Source organism: Mesocricetus auratus, unplaced genomic scaffold, assembly GCF_017639785.1.
Source record: "Mesocricetus auratus isolate SY011 unplaced genomic scaffold, BCM_Maur_2.0 Super-Scaffold_100030, whole genome shotgun sequence".
NCBI lineage: Eukaryota > Metazoa > Chordata > Mammalia > Rodentia > Cricetidae > Mesocricetus > Mesocricetus auratus.
The window spans coordinates 8,564,073-8,589,152 of NW_024429211.1; the positions used below are offsets into that span (position 1 = coordinate 8,564,073).

Sequence of the window (25,080 nt, forward strand, 5' to 3'; positions counted from 1 at the left end):
ATCTTCTGTTTGGGAAAATTTGCTGTCACTGGTAAATCCATACTTTGGACCACTGCAAAGTCATACCTTCCTACACATATAATTCTGGACTCCACATGGAAGCCAATTGCAGAGTGTTGATTTTATTCCTAATTAACTTTATATCCTAAGTTATATTGTTTAGCTACAAGGTAATACATACAAAGATTCATGAGCAAACACATTGAAAAAATTATTTTTTCCAAAATACATGTTGGGATCTAAAAGAAGAAAAATGTAAGTACCAATTTATTTACTTTTCCCTCTTCCTTATTTCCTTTAGATACTAGTTAATTTCCTTTAGCCATGGGTAGTCTCATAATATAATTTCTCTTTGGACTAGAGCCTGTATCTGAATCTGGTTAACACAAATGTCATTTGTTATACCTGTCATAACAGATCTGAAACCTACATTCTAACAGAATTCAAGGGTTGATGTTTCATTTTTTATTATACTTATAAAGAAGGATGCCCCCCCACCAAATATATTTCAGGTTCCTATCTATTTATCATTAGACAGAGGAGGATTCCCCTTTGTTTATTGTGCTGTTCTGTAATGACACATTTGTTTTCCTTAGGTGGTGAATACTATAGAATCCCTTTAGTTTGTTCTGCTTTAACTCTGTGTGACTGCTGTCTATCTCTTTTTTTCATTTTAAGTTTTTAAAATATCACTTTGCATTTCAACCACACTTATCCCTCCCTGCTTCTCCCATCAACCGTCACCCCCATCCCAGCCCAACCCTATCCATTCTTCCCACAGGGAAAGGGTTTCCATGGGAGGTCACTAAGTTGATGGAGGACCAAAGCCTCCCTCTTGCATTAAGCCTGAGCGTGGCATCCCACCATGGGGGAATGGGCTCCCACAAGCTAGCTCATGCACCAGGGATAGATACTGGCCCTACTGCCAGGGCCCCCTCAGATAGTTCAAGCTTCACAACAGTCTCCCATATGCTGAGGGTTTAGTCCGTCCCATGGAGGCTCCACGGATGTCAGTTTAGGGTTCATGAGTTCCCATGAGTTTGTTTCAGCTGTCTCTGTAGGTGTTCCCTTCATTATCTTGACCTCCCTCGCTCATGTATTGCCTCTTCCATCTTTTCAACTGGATTCCTGGATTACCGTCTATCTTGTTGTAGGAATAATGTGGTGGTGGTCCTGTGCCATGGGTTGCACAGCAGAATCTGGCTATACAGTTGAGAAGAGCATCTACCTGATGCTGTCTAGGCAACATCTGCTTCATCACATGGAACTTTATAGTGCTTAGAAAGAAGACATCCCCCAACCCGATAGAGAACGTTTCATGATGGCATGAGCTACCATTGCCAATGTTGGCTCCTCCTTCCCAAACCACTTTAGGTTATTCTTACATCTTGGGGACCACACACAGAGGTTCTCCTCTTCTCTTCCTTTGTTGCCTGAACTCGGGAGCTCTCATGGATTCCTGGAGAACTTTTTTGTGGCTGGAGAGAGATACAGAGAAAAAAAGAAAAATACATATCATTAAAATTAGAGAAATAGGTTTTACACCAGACACAGATTTATGTGGTCATATGATGTAAAATACGATGTCAGCTTCACACTCTAAAAAAGGAAATAGGCATTATTATATAATACATCTCTACAAAGTGCCTTACATTTCTTTCTTTGAAATTAAGAACAATAACTTATGTTAGATTTTTGCATTAGTGAGCCCTAATTGAATTTCCCCCATTGGATATGCATATTTCTCAAATACTAAGCTTTGACTTAATGTTCTTCATTTCTCAAAAGTCAGGAATCACACCCTTCTTCTTTATATTAATCCCCAGGTTGTCTGAGAAGTAATAAATACATGCTCCATTTTCTCAACTAGACAGAAAATATCTTGCAACATTACAAAAGATACCTAGAGGGTGATGCACATTCTGTTCCTTCAAAGAACAAGCTGTTTACCTCTGGGAACCGAAATATCATTATAACATTCATCTCACTAGGAACACTAAGAAAGAATAAAACACCTCAATCAAGAGAAATGTACAAGTGACATGTGCAACTCGCTATGGGGAGGTTCGTGCTTGTCTACTGGGAAGTGTGAGAATGTGTTTCTCTGGCAATCTCATTTTAATATAATGCTGCCCTCATCAATCTGAAGCAGATGTCGGTAGGAGGGAGGAATACAAGTTCGTGAATGCTGTTTCCTGAGCTTGAAGCTTTGGTTGCAATGGACCACATAGGAGAAATAGTTGAAGATTCTAACTCCTGGATTCCAGGAAGCCTAAAAGTAGAACAGAGTCTAGGCAGAGTACAAGAAACACAGCCAGCATCTTCAGAGCTTCTATGTGGTACTCACATTGGTTTCCACAAGTGACTGCACTCCTTAATAAGAAAGCATTGTCACAAAAATCGTGTGCTCAAAAATTGTTGAAAAACCCTTAATAAACATGGCATCACATTTATTGCAAGTGAGACTAATACAGCTTATGGAATATTAGCAAACCCATAGAAAATAGAGTTCTCCAATTCATTTAACAGTTTCCATATTAATTCAACAGGTTGCTGAGCTCGGACTGCAAACAGCAGTTAAATAATTTCTCCTGGCACATAAGTCTAACTTCATTTCGAGTCTAGAAGGGGTTGGGAGTTGTATTTCTCTTCTGCCCTTACCTTGCTTAAAAGACATATATATATACACCCTCCCTTTTGCACTTTTTGGGGAACAGTAAAGGTAAAGGATATCGATGACACCCTTGTGCTTGTTTTGGCAACACATGTACCTAAAATTAGAATAACAGAGAGATTAGCAAGGCCCTTGCACAAGGATGACACAAATTCATGGAGCGTTTCATACTTTTAACAAATCTCTCTTTCTACGTCGTTGGGAATAAATTAAAGGACGTTCTAGAAGGTGCCGTAGAGATTAGATTTGTCTGCCAGGATGGGAAGAGTGAAGGGATTGCTTATATTGAATTTAAGACAGAAACTGGTGCAGAGAAAAATTACGAAGAAAAGTAGGGGGCAGAAGCTGATGAGCAGTGTGTTTCATTTACTACACTGGATAGAAAGGACAAAAGCAAGAGAGAGATGGAAAGAGTAGCACTTGGAGTGGTGAATCAAAAAGTTTGTTTTACATAACCTTTCCATGGTGGAACAGAAGAAACTCTTCAGAAAGTGTTTGAGTAAGCAATTTTTATCTGAGTGCTCAGAACCCAAATGGCAAACCTAAAGGGTATACATTTATAGAATTTGCTTCATTTAAAGATGCTAAAGAATCTATAAACTCCTGAAATAAAATGGAAAATCAAGGGCAGAACGATCAGGTTGAAGTTACAAATAACCACAGTACTGCCTATTGCCAGAAGTCAACTGTCTAAACCTCTATCAAATGTCTATCAGAGGGTACCACTGAATCATATGAGGGAAACTTGTTCCTCCAAAGAGTTTGGCTTTGTAGAGTTTGGTAGCAAGGAATATGCCAAAGTTGCTCTGGAGCTTATGGAAGATGGAGAAACTGACAGAAACAACCTTTAACTAAACCAAACTTGAGAGAAAAGATGGCTTTAGGTAGAGGCAGAGGAGGTTTTGGAGGTTAGGGTAGAGGTCAAGTAGGAGTAGGCAGATTTGCTAGCAGAAGTCATAAGACTTTGGAAGTCTTGGAGGATTCCTAGGTGGTAGGAAAAGGAAGAGACTTAAAGTCACAACAAGGAAAGAAGTTTGAATAGTTTCTTTAAGCCCAGTTTTTTCCTCTTCATTTGAAAGAAAGGACTCTGGGGCTTTTCTCTGTTACCTATTGAGTGACAAAGTCTTCTGAGGACATTCCAATACTGTATACAGCCATGTGGTCTATTTGGAATCCATACAGATAACACTTCCAGACAGATCCCAGTTGGTTTTGACCAGTTATTCATATAAACTTTTTAAAGATGAGTGATAGAGCTAACCCTCACCTGTATATTTTTGATGTTATATTGTTTTATCCCATGTACAAAACCATTTCTTCCTATAAATATTTTCCCTTTCCTTTTCTTTTTGCATTGAGTACTGTAAAGAAATGTTTTATCGTCTTTTTTGATTCACTGACTTTAGGACAAATTAAAAGTCTAAACTCTGTAAAGATAATGGCACTCACACTCTCATCAATCTCTTTGATACACTTTGAAGATAGCAGATAACAAATGAACCCAGTCTCTGCTGTGGGCAAAGTTCCTTTGGGGATGTGATGTGGAAAATCCTGCTGCATTTATCATTATGGTGGGTACACAATCAGTTATTTGGTAGCTTGACTTAACACAAAGCACATATGCCTGTGCACCACATGCACAACTTGTGCTTGGAGAGGCCAGAAAGAGCAGTGAATCCCCTGGAAATCAGTCACAGATGGTGAGGAGACATCATGTGAGTGCGGGGATCAATCTCAAATCCTCAAGCACAGCTTATGTTCTCAATCCTGAGCTATCAATCTATCCAGCCCAAGAAACACATTCTTAACAAGAGTCAAACATGTATCTGTTCCAGGTAAAATCAATTGAGTACCCACCACCTGCTTCATATTACCTCCAATTTACAGATGAAATGAAGACACAGCTTTAAAATAAAAGGGTGTAACAAACACTAGTATTGAGAGTGACTCTCCCTGACAGTCGCGATGAGGACAACAGCTGGAAAACATAAAGAATACATTAAATTATAGCATGTTTAATTTTTTCATGTGTTTCCTGTATTAAGTTCCAATTAGACAATCAGATAACTACACAGCTTTACAATTTTATTTCAGTGTATAACAGTGGTAACTGAAAAAGCAAGAACGCTTCTTGCTTGCCAATGCCAATGTCTGTAGGCACAGAGATCTTAGAGGTCTACATTTGTTATACCCAGGGCATGTTTTGCATTCACAGGTCTGATACAGACTGCTATTATCGATATATGTTTCATATGTACAATTTACAGGTTACAAATCTGTAAAGGGCTGGAGAGATGGCTACGAGGGTAAGGGCACTTGCTGCTCTTCCAGAGGACTCACAATTGCTAGCATGGTGGTTCACAACTAACTATAACCCTGATTTCAACAGTCATGCATGTGATACACATAGTTGCATGCCAGGAAAACATTCATACAAATTAAGTATGGAACAAAATCTGAAGATAAGAATACAAATCTGTAGAGTACGTTGATGGGGGATGTTCTTCTGTATTGTGTTTCTCTTATTGGCTGTGAATAAAAACACTGTTTGCTAATAAGACAAGAATATAGGTGGGGCTGGGTGACAAGGAGAATTCTGGGAAAGGTAGGCAGAGAGAGACTGGAAGGACACAATATGTAGCCAACTGGGAAGATAGGATGTGCTAGGCATTCTCCAGTAAGGTAAGGCCATGTAGAAATACATAGATTAGTAGATATGGGTAAATAATTAAGAGAGATCTAGCCAGTAAGAAGCCCTCCCATACACCAACAGTTTTATAATTGATATAGCGTCTCTGTGTGTTTATTTGGGGGCTGAAACAGTGGCATGACCTGGTGGGAAAGAAACCGCCAGAAACAGTACATTTGGGAAATGTCTCTTATTGTTGATGATTCACCAGACTGCATGGGAATCACAGAAATCTATTGTTGGTTTATACATCACAGTGCAGTCTCCAGAGGAAAGCATATTCATCATTGAGTCTTTGAAAGCAAGTAGGTATTTTGCAATCAGCTAATTATTGCTTGTTATTTTCTTTCAGTTTTTTATGATTTATGCTTAGATATAAACAAAATGAAACCAAAGAGAAGTGCAGAATCATAAAGCAACTAGACATACATATATGGCTGAACAAATCCTTGCAAAATGAATAAGAGTAATTCAAAGGCAATTTAAATTATGTCTAGCGGCTATAGGAATGAACAAATATTTACAAATACTCTATGTACTGAAATTTAACTACAAATTAAAATAGAGAGGAACTTAATTTTATTTTATTGCTAGAAGCACCATTTGGTTCTTAAGAAATAGTCTTTATTACTTCTCATTTCCTACTGTGGGGCATAATGGTATGAAGTGTCTCATTCCTTGAGTGATCCAAGATAGAGGCACATGTCCAGGTAATTTCATAGTAGCTTCATGACTGAAACACATCCACCTGAAAACAGTTAGCTATGTGTAGTCTGTGGCAGGCTTTGTCCTGTTCTCTCATAAGAAGTCCCCTTTTGTAGTCACTGTGCCCTGTAACAGTGACTTTTATATCCCCATGGTTTGTTCCTGCAGCCTTACCAACACATTTTCCTTAATATGGCTGATGTCAATATTTGTGATGTATAAAACTGGAACTTTAATTTTAGTATACTCATTTATATCCCTAAAAATATGACAGTATGAGTGCTGTCAAATGCTTGTGTTTGTTTCATTATATTTTTTCCATGTAGGTATTTTATATTTTAAGAAACATTTTGAGATTTGGAGCTGAGTTGTCAAATAAGGAAATGAACTAAATGAAAGGCTTTATTTATTATCTATCCTTCTGCCTTCTTTCTAGCCTCTCTATTCTATCATATGTCATCTGCCTATGAACTGTATGAACTGTATCTACCTATTATCTAGATTATATCTATCATAAATTTGTTTACCATAGATCTATCTTATACAATCTATCTCCTATTTATCTAAAACATAGCTAGAAGCCAGGCGTTGGTGGTGCACGCCTTTAATCTCAGCATTCAGGAGACAGAGGCAGGGAGATCTATGTGAGTTCGAGGCCAGCCTGGTCTACAGAGCGAGTTCCAGGACAGCCTCCTAAACACTACTGTCTCAAAAAACCAAAAAATAAAAATAAAATAAAATAAAAAATAAAACATAACTAGAACCTGTCTATATTTAATCTGTCATCTATCTTTAATGTTTATCTTGTTATCATCTATCTATCTATCTATCTATCTATCTATGTATCTATCCATCCATCCATCTATCCCTCTGTCCTCTATAGATGCAAGTGTTTGAATATTTAGTTTCTAGCTGATATTTTGGAAAGTAGTAGAACATTTCTGGGAAAAGGTCTGCCACTGAAAGACAGGCCAGTTTGACCAGACCTTGAGTGTATATTTATATCCTAGTCCTGATTTTGGTTTTCTGATTTGGTTTTCTGTACCCTCCTGTCTTGAACTTTGCATGCTTTACAGTGATAGGAGTCAACCTGAATTATTACGCCAATGAGTTCCTTCTATCATTGATGAGAAAGTAAGTTAACATAGAAATTAAAGTACAAAATACAAAAAAAAACAAAAACAAAATGCAAAAGTGATAACGCTGCTGGAATAAATCTGCCCATGCGGTTCATAGAGCTTTAGAACTGGTTTTTCAAAAGAATATGGAAGAATTCATAGTTTCAGCTTTGGGATGCCCCAGAATGAAGAAAGCAGTGCTTAAAGGGCTGGTGAAAGGGAGAAAGGCAAGAGGGCTGATAGAAATCTGGTTTATAAAGACTTTGCTAATGAGGCTTCAGAGGCTAAAAATAGTCATTGGTGATAAATTCTGACTATAAGAATCTGGATATAATCTGCTAAACAGTGTCTTAAAATTAGTGTTGCTGAATTTTAAAGTAACGAAGTACCTTACTTTTCAGAGAATATTTAAAACCACTGTAGCACTCAGGCTCTGGCATAGCTGTTGCTAAATTATGTTTAGCCAGACTTATAGCAAAAATCCAAAACAAAAACACAATAGAAAGAGGCTTTGAAATTGCATTGTAGTAAACAGAAGAGTACAAATGAATTTAAAGTCGTAGTACAGGTATTCATAAATCCACTGTAGACAGGAATGAAATAGGACCCAAAGTGAAACTGTGTACTAGGAGAACAAAATTGGCTTTTCTTTTTAAGATTAGTACTTTTTCCATTATTTTGTTCTTAAGAAAAAAATATATATTAACCCACATATATATGTGCATGATAATAACAACATTACCTCATTCATTTTCCTCTCTCCAAACATTCCCACATTCCCTTCCCTGTTCATCTTCATATTCATGGCTGCTTTTTTCATTAACTAGTCTGAACACACAGATCTACAGTGCAACTCATTCACTTAGGATTCACAGATCAATGAGGAAGAGGGGTTTGGAAATTTGGAAAGAACCAGACGACTGGGGAGTTTGCTGTGAGACCTTGTCTCCTAAGAATGCTAAGCTAAGTCCACAAAGTCTCACCAATGTGACTGCCTATATATGAGCTGAACAAAGACAACAACACCAGTAGACATGCTAAAGGGGGTGGGAGGAGTCTTCTATCCTATAGAAAGAACTAGAGAAGATTAAGAAATGATAAGAGAGGCCTGCTCAGGGCAGAGGGCAGAGGGCAGAGGGCAGAGGTGAGCTCCAGGTCTCCCTTCCTGGTCACCAATTCCTTTTGCTCACCATCTCCGGGATCTCCCAGACTAGGAACTGCAGCAAGCTCCACTTGCCCTCTGAGGACCAAGCTACCAGGAGCCTGCTGGGAGAGCCTGTCTATGCCCGCCCACACTCAGGGCAGAAGGCAGAGGACAGAGTGCAGAGTGCAGAGTTCCCACCCACTGGGCGAAGGAGTGTCTGAGACCCATCTGCACCCACCTTGAGACCATCAGAGAATTGGACCTGCTTGCACACACTGGAAGAGAACCTTGAACCCATACTCACCAGGAAAGGAAGAGACCCCACCTGTACCCATTGATAAAACAATGACAGAAAATACAATATGACACCATGAGAGGCTGGGGACTCTACACCAGCAAGATCTGAACATCACAACACAGATGAAACAGAAGAGAATGGCCTAAAAAAACAACTTCATGAAGATGACAGAGACCCTAAAAGAAGAAATGAGAAAATCTTTCAAAGAAATGGAAGAAAAGACAAACCAAAAATTACAAGAAATGATTCAAACAGTGCAAGGTTTGAAAGCTGAAATAGAGACAATAAAAAACCCACCATCTGATGGAAGGCTGGGACTAGAAAGGGAGAGTCATGATCTGGAACTACAGATGCAAGCATAACCAACAGAATACAAGAGATCGAAGACAGAATCTCAGATATTGAAGATACACTAGGAGAAATTGATTCATCAACCAAAGAAAATATTGTCCATCAAATCCCTAACACAATATATGCAGGAAATATGGGACATCATAAAAAGGCCAAATACAAGAATAATTGGTATAGAAGGAGGGGAGGAAATCCAGCTCAAAGGTGCAGAAAACATATTCAACAAAATCATAGAAGAAAAAGAAACGTTCCCAACCTAAAGAAAGGCATGCCAATGAAAGTACAACAAGCCTATAGAACACCAAAGAGAGTGAACCACTAAAGGAAGTCTCCTCGCCACATAATAGTAAAAACATACAGAAAAAAGAAAGAATATTAAGAGCAGTAAAGGAAAAAGGCCAAGTAACATACAAAGGCTATCAGGATCACAACTGACTTCTCCGTGGAAACTCTGAAAGCCAGAAGATCCTGGATAGATATTTTACCAATGCTAAGAGACCATGGATGCCAGCCCAGACTACTATACTCAGCAAAACTGTCAATCACTATAGATGGAGAAAACAAGATATTCCATGACAAAACCAGATTTAAACAATACATATCCACAAATTCAGCCCTACAGAAAGTACTTGGAGGAAAACTTCAATCTAAGGAAGGTAACTAGGCTCACAAAAATATATGCAATAGATAATCCACCTTTACCAAAAGATAAAAGAAAAAGGGGAGTAAATCCACAAACAACAAATCAAAAACAAACAAGAATTAATAATCCTCAATATTAATTGTCTCAATTTGCCTATAAAAAAGACACAGGCTAACAGAATGGATAGGAAGACAGAATCCATTCTTCTGCTGCATACAAGAAACACACCTCAACTTCAAAGACAGATATTACCTCAGAGTAAAGGGATGGGAAAAGATTTTCCAATCAAATGGACCCAAGAAACAAGCTGGTGTAGCTATCCTAGTATCGAAAAAAATTAGACTTCAAACTAAAATCAATCAAAAGAGTTGAAGAAGGTCATTTTGTCATTGCAGGAAAAATCCATCAGAATGAAGTGTCAATTCTGAACATATATGTCCCAAATACAGTGGCACCTACATTCGTAAAAGAAACATTACTAAAACTCAAATCACACATAAGACCTCACACAGTTATAGTGGGAGACTTCAACAAAAAAAATTGGAAAAGCCCCTGTATCTTATCAGACCACCATGGTTTAAAGTTAGAATTCAACAGCAACATAAATTGCAGAAGCCCTACAAACTCATGGAAACTGAACAATGGGCAATTGCACCATTCCTAGGTCAAGGAAAAAACAAAGAAAGAAATTAAAGACTTCCTAAAGTTCAATAAAAATTAAGACACAACATAACCAAACTTATGGGACACTTTGAAGGCAGTGCTAAGAGGAAAGTTCATAGCACTAAGTGCACATAAGAAAAAACCTGGAGAATAGTCACACTAGAGCATTAACAGCACAACTGAAAGATCTAGAACAAAAAGAAGCAAACTCACCTATGAGGAGTAGACGCCAGGAAATAAGCAAATTGAGGGCTGAAATGGATAATATCGAAACAATGAAAACAATACAAAGAATCAATGTAAGAGTTGGTTCTTCGAGAAAATCAACAAGATAGACAAACCTCTGTCCAAACTAAATAAAAGGCAGAGAGAGAACATGCAAATCAACAAAATCAGGAATGAAAAGGGGGACATAACAATGTACACTGAGAAAATCCAGAGAATCTTCAGGTCATACTTTAAAAATCTGTACTCCACAAAATTTGAAAACTTAAAGTAAATTTACAACTTACTGGATAGATACCATTTACCAAATTAAAATCAAGAGCAGGTAAGCAATCTAAACAGATCTATAACCCCTAATGAAATAGAAGCAGTCATCAAAAATCTCCCAACAAAAAAAAAAAAAAACAACCCCAGGCTCAGATGGCTTCAGTGCAGAATTCTACCAGAAACTTAAAGAAGAGCTAATTCCAATACTCCTCAAAGTGTTCCACACAATAGAAGCAAGAGGTTCGTTGCCAAACTCTTTTACAAAGCTACAATTACCTTGATTCCCAAGCCACACAAAGACACAACTAAGAAAGAGAGCTACAGACCAATCTCTCTCATGAATATTAATGCAAAAAATATTCAATAAAATATTAGCAAATCAAATCCAAGAACACGTCAGAATAATCATCCACTAAAATCAAGTAGACTTCATCACAGGAATGCAGGGATGGTTCAATATGTGAAAATCTATCAATGTAATCCACCATATAAACAAACTGCAAAAGAAAAAACACATGATCATCTCACTTGCCTCTGACAAAATCCAACACGCCTTCATGATAAAGGTCATGGAGAGATCAGGGATAACTGGAACATAATAAAAGCAATATATAGTAAACCAACAGCTAAAATCAAATTAAACCAAGAGAAACTCAGGAATAAGACAAGGCTGTTCTCTCCCTCCATATCTCTTCAATAATGTACATGGAGTTCTAGCTAGAGCAATAAAACAAGAAAGGGAGATCAAGGGGATACAAATTGGAAATGAAGAAGCCAAATTTTCACTGTTTGCAGATGATATGATAGTTTACATAAGTGACCCAAAAACCTCTACAAGGGAACTCCTACAGATGATAAACACCTTCTGCAAAGTGGCAGGATACAAGGATAACTTGAAAAAATAAGTAGTCTTATAATATACAGATGATAAATTGGTTGGGAAAGAAATCAGAGAAACATTACCCTTTACAAAAGCCTCAAACAACATAAAATATTTGGGAATAATGCTAACTAAATAAGTAAAAGACCTGTACAGCAAGAACTTTGAGTCTTTAAAGAAAGACATTAAAGAAGATACCAGAAAATGGAAAAATCTCCCATGTTCTTTGATTGGTAGGATTAACATAATAAAAATAGCAGTATTTCCAAAAGCAATCTACAGATTCAACACAATCCCAATCAAAATACCAGCACAATTTTCACAGCCCTTGAAAGAACAATACACAAGTTTATATGGAAAAACCTAAGATCCAGAATAGCCCTGACTTCAAGCTCTATTATATTGCTATAGTCTGAAAACAGCTTGGTAATGGAATCAATTTGAAAATCCTGATACTAACCCACACACCTACAAACACTTGACTTTTGACAAAGAAGCTAAAATTATATATTGGAAAAAAGACAGCATCTTCAACAAATGGTGCTTACATAACTGGATGCTGGCATGTAGAATAATGTGGATAGATCCATGTCTATCGCCATGTACAAAACTTAAGTCCAAATGGATCAAAGAACTCAACATAAATCCAGCTATACTGAAACTCTTAGAAGAGAAAGTGGGAGGTACCCTTGAATGAATTGGAATAGGAGGCAGCTTCCTGAACATAACACCAGTAGCACAGACACTGAGATTGACAATTAATAAACGGGACCTCCTAAAACTGAGAAGCTTCTGTAAGGCAAAGGACACAGTCAACAAGACAAAAGGCAGCCCACAGAATGGGAAAAGATATTCACTAACCCCACATCTGACAGAGGGCTAATCTCCAAAATTTACAAAGAAGTCAAGAAGTACGTCTCCAAAACACTAAAGAACCCAATTAAAATGTTGGGCATACAACTAAGTAAAGAATTCTTAATAGAGGAGTTTAAAATAGCTGAGAGACCTTTGAGAAAGTGCTCAACATCCTTAGCCATCAGGTAAATGCAAATCAAAACAACTCTGAGATACCATTTTACTCCTGTTAGAATGGCTAAAAACAAAAACACCAAGACAATTTATGCTGGAGAGGGTGTGGAAAGAGGGGAACACTCCTCTTCTGGTGGGAGTGCCCAACTCATATATTCACTTTGGAAATCAGTATGGAGACTCCTCAGAAAAATGGGAATCAGTCTACCACAAGATCCAACAATTACACTCTTAGGCATATACCCAAAAGATGCACATTAGTACAACAAGGACATCTGTTCCACTGTCTTTATAGCAGCATTATCTGTAATAGCCTGAACCTGGAAGCAACCTAGATGCCCCTCAACTGAAGAGTGGATAGAGAAAATGTGGTACATTTACACAATGGAGTACTACTCAGTGGAAGAAAACAATGGAATCTTGAAATTTGCAGGCAAATGGATGGCACTAGAAGAAACCATCCTGAGTGAGGTAACCCAGTCACAAAAAGACAAGCATGGTATGTACTCACTCATATATAGATTTTAGGCCTGAAACAGGGGAGTGCCAGTCTACAATCCCCAGCCAGCAAGTCTAGGAAACAGGGAGGCCCCTAAGAGAGATATGCATGGTAACCCAGTTAAGGGGAACAGGACGGAATCCTCTGAGGGAACTGGTAGCACAGGGGAGGGGGAGAGACTGGGGGGAAAAGAATGAGAGAGGAGGACATGGGGGAGCAGGGGCAAGAATAGAGGAGAGACGGATGAGAGATACCATAATAGACGGAGCCATTATAAGTTTGAAGAGAGATCTGGTACTAATGTGATGTCCAGAGATCTACAAGGATGATACCAACTGGCAATCTAACCAGTAGTGGAGAGGGTATCTTAACATGATTGACAACTTCCTTGTGTGCCATCCTAGAGCCTTCATCCAGCAGCTGATGGAAATAGAGGCAGACACCCACAGCTAAACACTGGACTGAACTCCGGGAACCCAGTTGCAGAGAGGGCCGAGTGATGAGCAAAGGGGTTATGACTTGGCAGGTGAAACTCACAGAATCAGCTGATCTGAACTAGGGGAAGCTCATAGACCCCAGAATTATAGCAAAGAGGCCACCATGGGACAGATTCAGACCCCTTGAACATGGGTGTCAGTGAGGAGGCTTCAGCATCCTTTGTGGCCTCAGGCAAAAATTCAGCATTTATTCCTGTCATCCAGATGGACTTAGGGAGCCCATTCCACATGGAGGGATGCTATCTCAGCCTGGACACATGGGGGAGGGCCTAGACCCTGTTCCAGATCATATGACAGACTTTCAAGATCCCCCAAGAAGGGCCTCACCCTCCTTGTAGAGTGGAATGGGGATTGGGGAAGCAGTTGGGGGAAAGTTGAAGGGGGGCGGGAGAGGAGGAGAGTGAAAGGGAGGTAGGATTGACATGTGAAGCAAACTTGTTTCTAATTTAAATTAAATTTAAAAATAAATTAAAAAGAAATGATAAGAGAGGCAGAAATGATATCATTTTGTCTCTATTTAATTTTTTCAATGTATCCTGAGTATAGATTTCCACTCCACTCAGTCCTTTTAGTCCCCTCCTTCCCCAGATCCACTCCTCCTCCTCCTCTGTTTCCTTTCAGAAAAGAGCAGGTGTCCCAGGGATGTCAACTGAACATGGTAAAACAAACTCTCCTATCAAGGCTGAGCAAAGCAACCCAGAAGGAGGAAAATGGTCCCAAGGGCAGACAAAAGAGTCATCCCCACTCCTATTGTCAGGAGTCCCACATAAACATAAAGCTGATAATCATAACATATATTCAAAGGATCAGTTAAGAGCACTGGCTGCTCTTCCTGAGGACCTGGGTTCAATTCCCAACATCTACATCAGACTGATCACAGGGCAGGTGACGCTTTCTTCTGGTGACTGCAGACACCTGCACTGACATGCACATATCCACACACATCTACATGTAATTAAAATAAGAGTATTTTTTAAAAGAACCCATTCAGAAATGATATTGTAAGGACAAATTCTTCCTATTAAGTTCTCTTGTGTGTGGCACAACAAATTCATTCTTTTTTCTCTGTTTTTTAATTTAATTTAAAAGCAATCCTATTTTATATACCAATCTCAGTTCCCTCTCCCTCCCATCCTCCCATGCCCCCCTCCAACTCTCACCCCACACCCATCCTTTCCCCAGGGAGGCTGAGGCATCCCATGGGGAGTCATCAAAGTCTATCACATCGTATGATGGTAGACCTAGGCCCTCCGCTGTGTATCTAGGCTGAGAAAGTATCCCTCCATAGGAAATGGACTTACAAAGTCCATGCATAAGCAATAAATACTGGTTCCACTGCCAGCTGCCCCATAGGCTGCCCTGGCCTCCCAACTGACATCCTCATTCAGGGGGTCCTGTTTTGGTCCTATGCTGGTTCCCTAACTGTAAGACTGGGGTCCACGAGCTTCCACTTGCTCAGGTTAGCTGTCTCTTTGGGCTTCCCCAGCATGGTCTTGACCCCTTGAATCATCACTCCTCCCTCTCTACAACTGGATTCCAGGAGTTTTCCTCAGTGCTTGGCTGTGGATCTCTGCTTCTGCTTCCATCAGCTCCTGGATGAAGGCTCTAGGATGGCACTTAAGGTAGTTATCAATCTCATTACAGAGGAAGGGCATTTGATGTAACCTCTCCACTACTGTTTAGATTCTTAGTCAGGGTCATCCTTGTGGATCCCTGGACATTTCCCTACTGCCAGATTTCTCTTTTTCATTTAAAAAGGAAAAAAAGACTGGATCTTCAGTGTGTCCTTCTCAAACAGGATCACCAAAGGAAACGTTCCATGTTAACCATGCAGGTACTCAGAGGCTGCTGCTGGAGTGTTTGACAAGAAGATCTAGGGTTTGTCTTGAGCTGATCTCAGGATTCTTGATCATGTACATGATCTTGTGTTTGCCAGAATATAGAATAAAAGTTATAGGGCTATCAAAATTATCATCAGAGTATCAGAAATACTAGATAAGGCCAGTTATTGAGAACAAGGGTTGGATTCCCAATGGAGAGCCCATAGGAGTTAATTCTGAAGCTGTGAATGTGAAACCTAAGTGCCAATGGAGATTCCAGGATGTTAGAGATGCCTAGAATGTGTGATGTTTACTAAGGATTGCTGTACGCACTGTGTGGAAACAGCTTAAGAGACACCATGTGCTTCCATATGACAATATCATGGAGGATTCTTAAGTTGACTTGCCTGCAGATAATGATGCTTTGGGTTCCACACTCCAGTCGTGAAGCTGTGGGATCTGATCCTTGCCTTATTAGGTTGCATTATTGCTTTGTTCTGGACCATTCTTTCTATTTTCTTGATTATCCTTTGTGGAATGGGAGTGTTTACACCATGCGGTTGTATACTGGGAATGTGTGAGTTGTATTGACTTTACCTAGATTCTCAAAGGAGACTTTAATATTTTAGTAGTGTAAGGCTATGGATACTCTTCAAGTTTGATTAAACACATTTCAATCATGAGATGAACACGAGCCTGTGGTGTCCGTGTGTGCCCAAACATGGAATGCTATGTTTCGAATGTGAAACATCCTCTATAGGTTTATGTGTTTAGACACATGATCCCTTGCTAGTTACGCTGATTTCAGAGACTTTGAGGACATTGGATACAAAGCTTGGCTAGCTCAGTCATTGTCCACCAGTGTCAGATCTTTGAAGGATGTATGTAGTTCAGAGGCATTTTGCATTCTACACTTGACTTCATTATATGACAGGATTAGAAGTGCTCTAATGCTCTAATCCGGTGTTTCTGTCACCACTAACTCTTCTATGTCTGAACTGCCATGACTGAATCAATCAAACTTGTTCTGTCATGATGGACTCAATCAAACATTCTCTGCCATTTGCAGACTCCAATTGTCTAACCTTCATGATGGACTGAAGCTTTAAAGCCATGGGACATAATCAATACTTCCTTGTTCAAGTTGCCTCTAGCAGATATGTTTTCACAATTATAAGAAATGTAACTAATGCGTGCATCTGTCTTACCCTCCATCTCTGACATATTATTTGCTTTTGTTACTTTGAATGGGAGATTTTCATCCTATTAAGTTTACAAAAAACAAAGGGTAAGAGAAAATGGCAGTGCCACAGTTCTTATCCATAAATTTGCAAAAGAAAACTTCTCTTACTCTGTTTTTATTTAAAATTAAAGCAATCATTAATAATAATAATTTAAAAAAGGAATATATTAAGTACTCCTTCACCATATGACTATCCATGCATAAAATGTTAAAATCCTTCATTATAAAAAGCATTATGTTTAAATAAGTGAATGATTACTTTGAAGCCTAAGGAATATAAGAAACTGGTTTTCGTCACTATAACATAGAACTAAGGAAAAACAAAAGCTGTACTCAATCTGTTGAATATCAGAATGAGAACTGACTTTTTGGAACAAAATCCAGAGACTAATTCTATATTAGCATGTAAATAAAGTGGGAGTCAGAAATTTACCTATCTTTTCAGGGTCTGTATTTCTGATGTTTTGCTATATGAAGTCAAACCATTTTGGTTGTATTGTGCTTTTGTGGCTGTTGTTGTAGTGGAAGAACCCAGAACCAGAGAAGTATTGTATTCTTTGGAGAACTGTTGCTTCAAGAGTTATTATTTACTGAATAGAGACATTTCTGGGTGATGTTGTCCTAGCCCAGGAATGCTCAACCCACTTTCAAAAGCCAAAATAAAATTTAATAGATTAATACAGAGGAAGTGTCATCTTTCCAGGTCTCACAATTCTAGCCTTTAGATATGTCAGAGTACATCTGTGGCATTAAGCCACTAAGTTTGTGAGAATTTCTTACATTAGCAAATGGAAGATACACACACACAAACACACAAACATACAAACACACACACACACACACACACAACACACATCCTTAACTCCATGCTAGAGACTCATTTTCTTTGCTTTAAATGTTTTGAGATTCTTTTCAAGACAAAATAATACAAGATTTCTTGAATGGATTATTCAAGACTGGTGCTTCTCTAATGAAAAGGCCAAATCCTAAATACATAAAAACAATCAAAATCCATGCTAATCATTTTGAAAGCCTCCATTAAAGGTATTATAAGTATGGCATAAAACCTTTATTAGGATACAATGACTTTTAAAATTCCTGAATAATTTATTTAGCTGATTCAGTTCTATGCATTATTAGCACATACATTATGTATGTGGTCGTTTTATACTATAAGTAGGTTGCTTTTTCTTAGTCTCTTTCAGTGATGTTTGAACACACCTTGTCCTGCATTTAGTCAAGGATTTTCTTCACTGAAATATAGCTTTAGGTAAAGCAGTTGTTTTCTATAGTTTATGTATATTTTAAATAAGTGTATGACAATTGAAAGAGGTGACAAAATAACTTAATCTTAAGTAATGAAAAGAATGTGAAAAAGTAGGAGAGGATAGTCTTTAGGAAGCTGAAGTTGAACAACAAGGAAGATTGCTTCCTGAGAGGTGAGCATGGATGCTGAACAAAGCCATTGTTGTTGGAGGAGAGCATTGAAGAGCTGAAGTCTTGAGAAGCCATGGATCAAGACTAGCTTTGGGAGTGATAATTTCTCCAGTGAGACGCACAGTGTGGGTTGTACATGATGAGAAAAGCCTTCCATTGTGCAGATCACTGACTTGACAGAATCTGTTGCTTTAGCTCTTGTGAATCCTGACCAGCAATGTCATTGGGAATACTCTGAAGTCAATGACAATGTGTCTTTTGTTTCTCTAAATTACTCAAGTAAAATGCTTGATATTACTTGGCAATAATTAGAGAATTCTTGGGTTATTGCAAATGGACACCATGGGAAGGAGTTTTTATCTCTGTTATTAAGTATGATATTTAGACTGAGACATTTATTGTCTCAGCAAAATCTCCTGCTGATGCATTCCATGCTCTAAGAGTGCCTAGCCCAATCATCATCAGAGAGGCTTCATCCATAGCTGATGGGAACAGAAGCACAGGCCCAAATTCAAAAATGAGGCAGAGCTCTGGGAAGAGGGATCGGAAGGATTGTAAGAGTCTGAAGAGCAGAGGACACCAGGACAACATGGCCCACAGAATCAACTAAGCAGGGCTCATAGGGACTCACAGATACGGAAGCAGCAATCATGGAACCTGCATCAGTCTGTACTAGACTCTCTGCACACATGCTGTGCTTGTTTAGCTTGGGGTTCTGTGGGACTCTGAACAGTGGGTGTGGATTATTCTGACTCTTTTCTTTTCCTCCTAAGGGGTTGTCTCATCTAGCCTTGATATGAGGGTTTATACCTAGTCTTACTGCATCTTGTTATGCTGTGTTTATTTGAGATCACTGGAAGGCCTACTCTTTTCTGAAGGGAAATGGAGGAGCAGTGGATCTGGGGCAGAGAGGAGGTGGTGGGAAACTGGGAAGAGAGGCTATGGTTGGGATGTATTATATGAGAGAATAGTAAAGAAACAAGTCAAATCAAAAGAAAACCCAAACCAAAACAACGACAACATCACCACCACCACCACCACCAACACCACAACCACCACCAACAACACACACACACACACATACACAGAGTCACAGAGTTCAGTTTCTTTGATCTCTCTTTGTACACCGAAATCAGATGCAAAACATGGCTGAGTGGCTTCAACACTTGTCGTACATTCTCTTTTCAACTCACAAAGTGTAATGTATTCCTCTAAGGTTTTATCTTCCCTGTGATATATGTTATCCATAAAGGAAAAGAAGGAAGAAGAGGAGGGAGATGATGAGCGGAGACAAACAAGAGTAGGAAAAGGGAAGAGGAACTGTCCATAGAGACCTCTCTGTGCAAACTGAAGTCCCCTAGAAAACATGTCACCATCATGAAGACTTGTTTCACCACAGCCATGTTATTTCCACTGAGGACATCCGGTTAAGAGAGACCCTTAACCTCATGAGTTCAAGCCTGACTTGAGCAACAAAGTGTGGCTCCATTTGTAAAAAGCAATCCAATAAAGAACTTTATTTCACAGCAGTGTGGTGACATGTTTGGGCAGCAGCAGGTGTGAAGCTCAGTACACAGAGGAGAGACTGTAGTATGAACCAAGGGATCAGTCAGCCGCTTGCCTTGTAGCTTTAAGAGTTCTACTTGCGTATTACTCGTTGCACTCATGTCCTTCTTTTACATTTCAGCAGAGAAAGTGCGTGCACTGTTGTTCTCTTCTGGTCTGGGTTACACCACTAGGAATATAGCTTTAACATATTTTTGTTCCTGGCCACCTCTCGAGTTCCTAACCCAGGATAGCTCTTGAGTTATATATTTAAGTTGAGGAATTACGAAACATCTCAGTACCATTTTGATACCTATCACTTCAGTTTTGGATTGCTTGCCAGTTAGATAGTTGCTAAGGAAAAAAATTTCAAATATTCTCACAGGGGATTTGTATAATGTAGTTATTAGTAAATAAGAACAAGCACACTATTCCCCGGAAACTAAATCCTCACCTGAGTATTTTAAAATAAGCATCAACTCTTGCTTTTATTCAAGTCTTATTTTCAGCTAATATGGACAGAAAATGCTAAACAGTGATTAAGTCCTACCCAATTATGAAAACTAAGAATGCTCAGCAGCTTGCAAGCTCTCAGAGCTCTGTGTTCTCTGGCCTTTCCCTGCATTCTTAGCCTTCACTGTCCCCCCAGTTCAGTTTGCCCTTTTAAGCCCGGTGTCCTTCCTCACTGATGATTCTGAATGTTCTGCTTGCCCTCACAAAGTCTGAAGGACAGCATTTTATTAGACTCCTTATCTAGGTAAGAGAACAGAAATTTAGGTGATGATTATGTTATTTCTTTTTCTTAAATTTTCTTTTGCATTTGTGTGTGTGTGTGTGTGTGTGTGAGAGAGAGAGAGAGAGAGAGAGAGAGAGAGAGAGAGAGAGAGAGAGAGAGAGAGAGAGAGAGAGAGAGAGAGAGAGAGAGCGAAAGTGTACCTAAAAGGACAATTTGTAGAGTTGGTTCTTTCCTTTTACCATATATGTTCTGGTGGTCAACCTCAGGTCATTAACCTAGTGGCAGTGATTTAACCTTGCTGAGTAATCACTGGAACCTGGTTGCTTTATTTCTCCAAAATCACTGTTCTTGAATCTACTGAGGGCACTAGCCTGGTTTATACTTCCTGGCCTTTGCCAGCAGCAAGGGAAAACTCTCACATTCTGAGGTATCCTGGAACACAGGTACTCTGTGAGCCCTGCATGCTAGTAACTAGGCCCCTCCTCCAGCTGGGCCTGTCTTTGCTGTTTTGAGTACCTTAAGGAAATTGATGCTTGTCTTCCTATTTCAATCAGTTTACTGTTGATTTTACTTCCCCTTTTCTATGAAGTATACAAAATTCAAACTATGGTTCCCACTTTAAAATATTTTTGTGAAGAACTTGTGCAGCTCTGGGAAAAGCACATTTCCTTTTTAAAAAGTTCCTGCTAGATTTCTAATAAAGCATATTTCACAAGTTTGGAATATCGAGATATACTTGGTAATAAAATGAATGTCTTAAAAATATTTATATTTAAAGCAGAATGGGCCAAGCAATTTCAAAACTTGGAAGAGTAATCCAAATTTAGAAGACCAATAAGACAGAGGAGAAAAATATGGTAAGTAAAACCACCAAAATATGGTAAGTAGGAACACCAAAATCCTTACTAAATACTCACAATTCTTACTATTGGGTGTGTGAGGAGGGGAATTATGGGGAGTGGGAGAAGGGGAGGGGTAACTGGGGTTAGTATGTAAAATGAAAATTTTTAAATTAAAAAGTACAATTACAAAAAGCAAAAAAAAAAAATTAAACATAGAAAGTCGCATGCCCAGGGTCTCTGAATCATGCACTTACCATTACTGACTGCAGAACCGGCTCTCCTATCAAGAACCTTACTTCCTTCAGTATATATTGTTCCAGAAAAATGGGCTTGTAATCTTGGAAAGGTCATTACAATGTAACCTGTTCTATTGAGTCGGGAACTTACTCGCTGGACCCTCTGACATTGTCTTTATTCTTCCTACTTCTGTCTTCCATTGTTATAGTTGTTGCTGCTATTAACTATTGTTTTAATCTATTTAAAATGTATCTTGCCCCATTTCCACTACCTATCTATTCTACTTCCCTCTCTATGTCTTCCTATTCCTCCCAAGTTCAAGGGATACTCTTCTTTAATGATTGCTGTTAGTATCCACATAAGCAAATAAACTTACAGATGCAACTTGCTGAACCCATACAATGTTGCCTATCCTGTGCATGATTTTGGATTTGGCCACTTGGTATTTCCTCCAAATCTATAGGTAACTGATTCCAGTGAAACCTTTCAGATGTCAAACCCCATGGAACTTTAGGTTCCACATATAGAACAACATCGTATTTGTATATAAACTGAGTTGCGTATGTCTGTCCTTTACAAATTTTAGATTTCTTTTAGTTGACTTGCAACTTCTAGCAAAAGTATATATTGACTGTATTGTTCAGGAAACCACAATATGAACCATCTACACATGTTCAGAACAGTCAGCATTCTAACAATACTTGAGATTGATCTGTGATTGATTGAATCCATAGCTTCTGAGGCCCTGGACATGAAGAGTTATCTGGAGATTCCACTTATTTTGTTGTTCATTTTTTTTTTGGTTTTTTGAGACAGGGTTTCTCTGTGGCTTTGGAGGCTGTCCTGGAACTCGCTCTGTAGACCAGGCTGGCCTCGAACTCACAGAGATCCGCCTGCCTCTGCCTCCCGAGTGCTGGGATTAAAGGCGTGTGCCACCAACGCCCGGTTTGTTGTTCATTTTTTAAATAACTACTTAACTAAATTTTCTTGTAGTAGGCTCAGTTATTTTGTTAGCAGTCTGTCATAAGTGTAGTTTGGTCTTCAAGAATTTAATGTGAAATATTAAAGTAGAAGATTTCTAGAATTTTTTGATTTTCCAATTCAGTGCTGTCACCAGGATTCTGGGAGCATCTCCTATCCCTGCCCCATGCACCCAGAATGCTCCCATTGATTGTACAGTATACATCAATGCCCTTCAAGATCTTGGGATTCCACCACATATATATGCCCTTAGCCTATCATGTACTTTCTGCATTGTAGGCTAATGAGCATGTTACTTTTCATGGACATCAAAAAGGAGTATCTATTACAGGGATATTTTATATTGAGGAGATGTACAGAATCCAAAAATATATACTTGTGCTCAAAGAATTCTTACAGGAGCATCTTTGCATTAGAGAACCAGAGAAGAAAATAAATTGTAGGTGAATAAAATCTACAATCAAAGCTCAAAAGTTTGGTAATGAAGAATTTCACTTATTTATATATAGCAACACGATGGGGAACTCACTCAGCTAGGGCAACATGATGCTCTAATAAAGAATAGAAATGTGAAGCAAAAATGGATATATTGACTTCATCGATTCAAGAAACTGAAGTTCAACTGATAAATGATGGAAATATGCATGAAAGAGAAAAGACAACTGCTAAATATATTTCTTATGGGAAAGCTGGTAAGGCTACTCTGGCTTCAGTTTGAATTTCCAGAACCAGATGCATTCAAAGAAAAAAAGTGCTTTACGTACTGACAAAGGGTGAGTTCATTAAGAAAACACACACACACACACACACACACACACACACACACACAGCACAAACACTAACATAAATACATATATGTATACAAACAGATACACACATACTTAATCATGCTTTGTCACGCTTATGTCTAACATCAGCTAGAAGATGCTGAAACAAAAGAAGGTACTCATATATGACAAAATAAAGATTAAAGCTCTTTTTCCTGATGGATTTTCCAAGAAGAAGGTTCTCACAGATCCTCAACAATGCAGTCATTAGGAAATGGAAAGGTGTTAATAGTGACTGGTTAAATCCTAACCATCTGCTTTTTTTCCTCAAAGGTAGCTCATTCTTAGCAATGGAAAGTCCAATGGAAAAATCTTCTGGAATTAATTTCTTTTCCATCCTATACTAGATGAGCCAATACAGCAGAGCCTGGAGAAAGAGTATAGTGTTTTAGATTGAGAACCCACAAACCAGGAAAACAGATTCTACATCTTAGTAAGAATTTGAGCTTCCAGACATTCAGATTCATTATCAGTTGATAGCATTAAGGATTCTTTGGACTGTAAAAATTAATTAGCTACTGTGTAATATGCTGTATTTCTACAGAAACAGTAGGAAATTATAGATTGAAATCATGTCATTTATCTTTCCAGAATGTTTGGTAAAAATATTTCTGAAAAATTGCTCAACATGTAAGAGTGTGTGGATCTGAAGAAAGTATTGAGTGATATATGATTTAGGTGCCATGGAAATAATAAGACAAGGGGAGGGGGCAAGAGAACTCAAGGATCAGGTGATTGAGTTAGGGGAAGAATAGAGAAGGAGAGCTAGAAAAGAGATACCTTAGTAGAGGGAGCCATTATAAGTTTAAAGAGAAATCTGGCACTAGGGAAATGTCCAGGGATCCACAAGGATGACCCCCAACTTACAATCTAAGCAATAGTGGAGAGGCTATCTTAAATGCCCTTCTCCGATAATGAGATTGATGACTATCTTATATAACATCATCGAGTCTTCACCTAGTAGCTGATGGAAGCAGAAGCAGAGATTCCCAGCTAAGCACTGGGTCAAACTCCTGGAATCCAGTTGTATAGAGGGAGGAGTGATGAGTCAAGTGGTCAGGAACATGCTGGGCAAACTTACCGAAACAGTTGACCTGACATCTGGGGACCCAGCATAAGACAGAACTAGGCCCGCTGAATGAGTGTGTGCCAGTTGGGAGACCTGGGCAGTCTATGGGGCCTCTGTCAGTGGAACCAGCATTTATGCATAGTGCACAAATAGACTTGGGAACTCATTTCCCATGGAGAGATACTCTCTGTTCTGCCTCAAGTGATGTGAAAGACATTGATGATCCCCTCACCCTCTCTGGGGAGTGGATGGAGGCTGGGATGGAGGGTTGGTGGGGGGCAAAGGACGGTGGGAGGAAGAAGGAACTGGGATTGGTATGTAAAATAAGATTGTTTTTAATTTAAATAAAATTTATAAAAAATATAAAGAAGATAATAATACACACACAATAATTTCTGTTAGAAGAACAATAAACACAGAAGCTACTGTATTGGCTGTAATGTTTTAGAAGCAGTATTATACCTCAAAAGAAGATTTTTAGAATATATAAGAGAATACATTCATATTATTTAATTTGGATTATTAATTTTTGGTGATATTGTATGGCAGTAACTGCCACTTTCCTTTTTATTTATTTAGAAACAATCATTTGCGCTCCCCACCTGCTCCCCAAGGATAGTGAGTCTTTCCATGGGGGATACTCAAAGTCTGTCACATCATT

The 25,080-nt window shown here is 38.8% G+C and overlaps 1 protein-coding gene and 1 non-coding gene across 3 annotated transcripts in view; one reads left to right on the forward strand and one right to left on the reverse strand.

The window, feature by feature from the left end:
* Luzp2 (leucine zipper protein 2) overlaps window positions 1-25,080 on the reverse strand; it is a 368,204-nt gene that overhangs the window by 11,563 nt on the left and 331,561 nt on the right. For both annotated transcript variants that reach the window (XM_040733304.1, XM_040733305.1), the window contains exon 10: window positions 1,386-1,478. In XM_040733304.1, the coding sequence (XP_040589238.1) occupies window positions 1,386-1,478 (93 nt within the window). The remainder of the gene's footprint in view (window positions 1-1,385; window positions 1,479-25,080) is intronic.
* LOC121135078 lies at window positions 2,747-2,849 on the forward strand. The gene has a single exon (XR_005872269.1). It is a non-coding gene; the product is annotated as a U6 spliceosomal RNA (small nuclear RNA).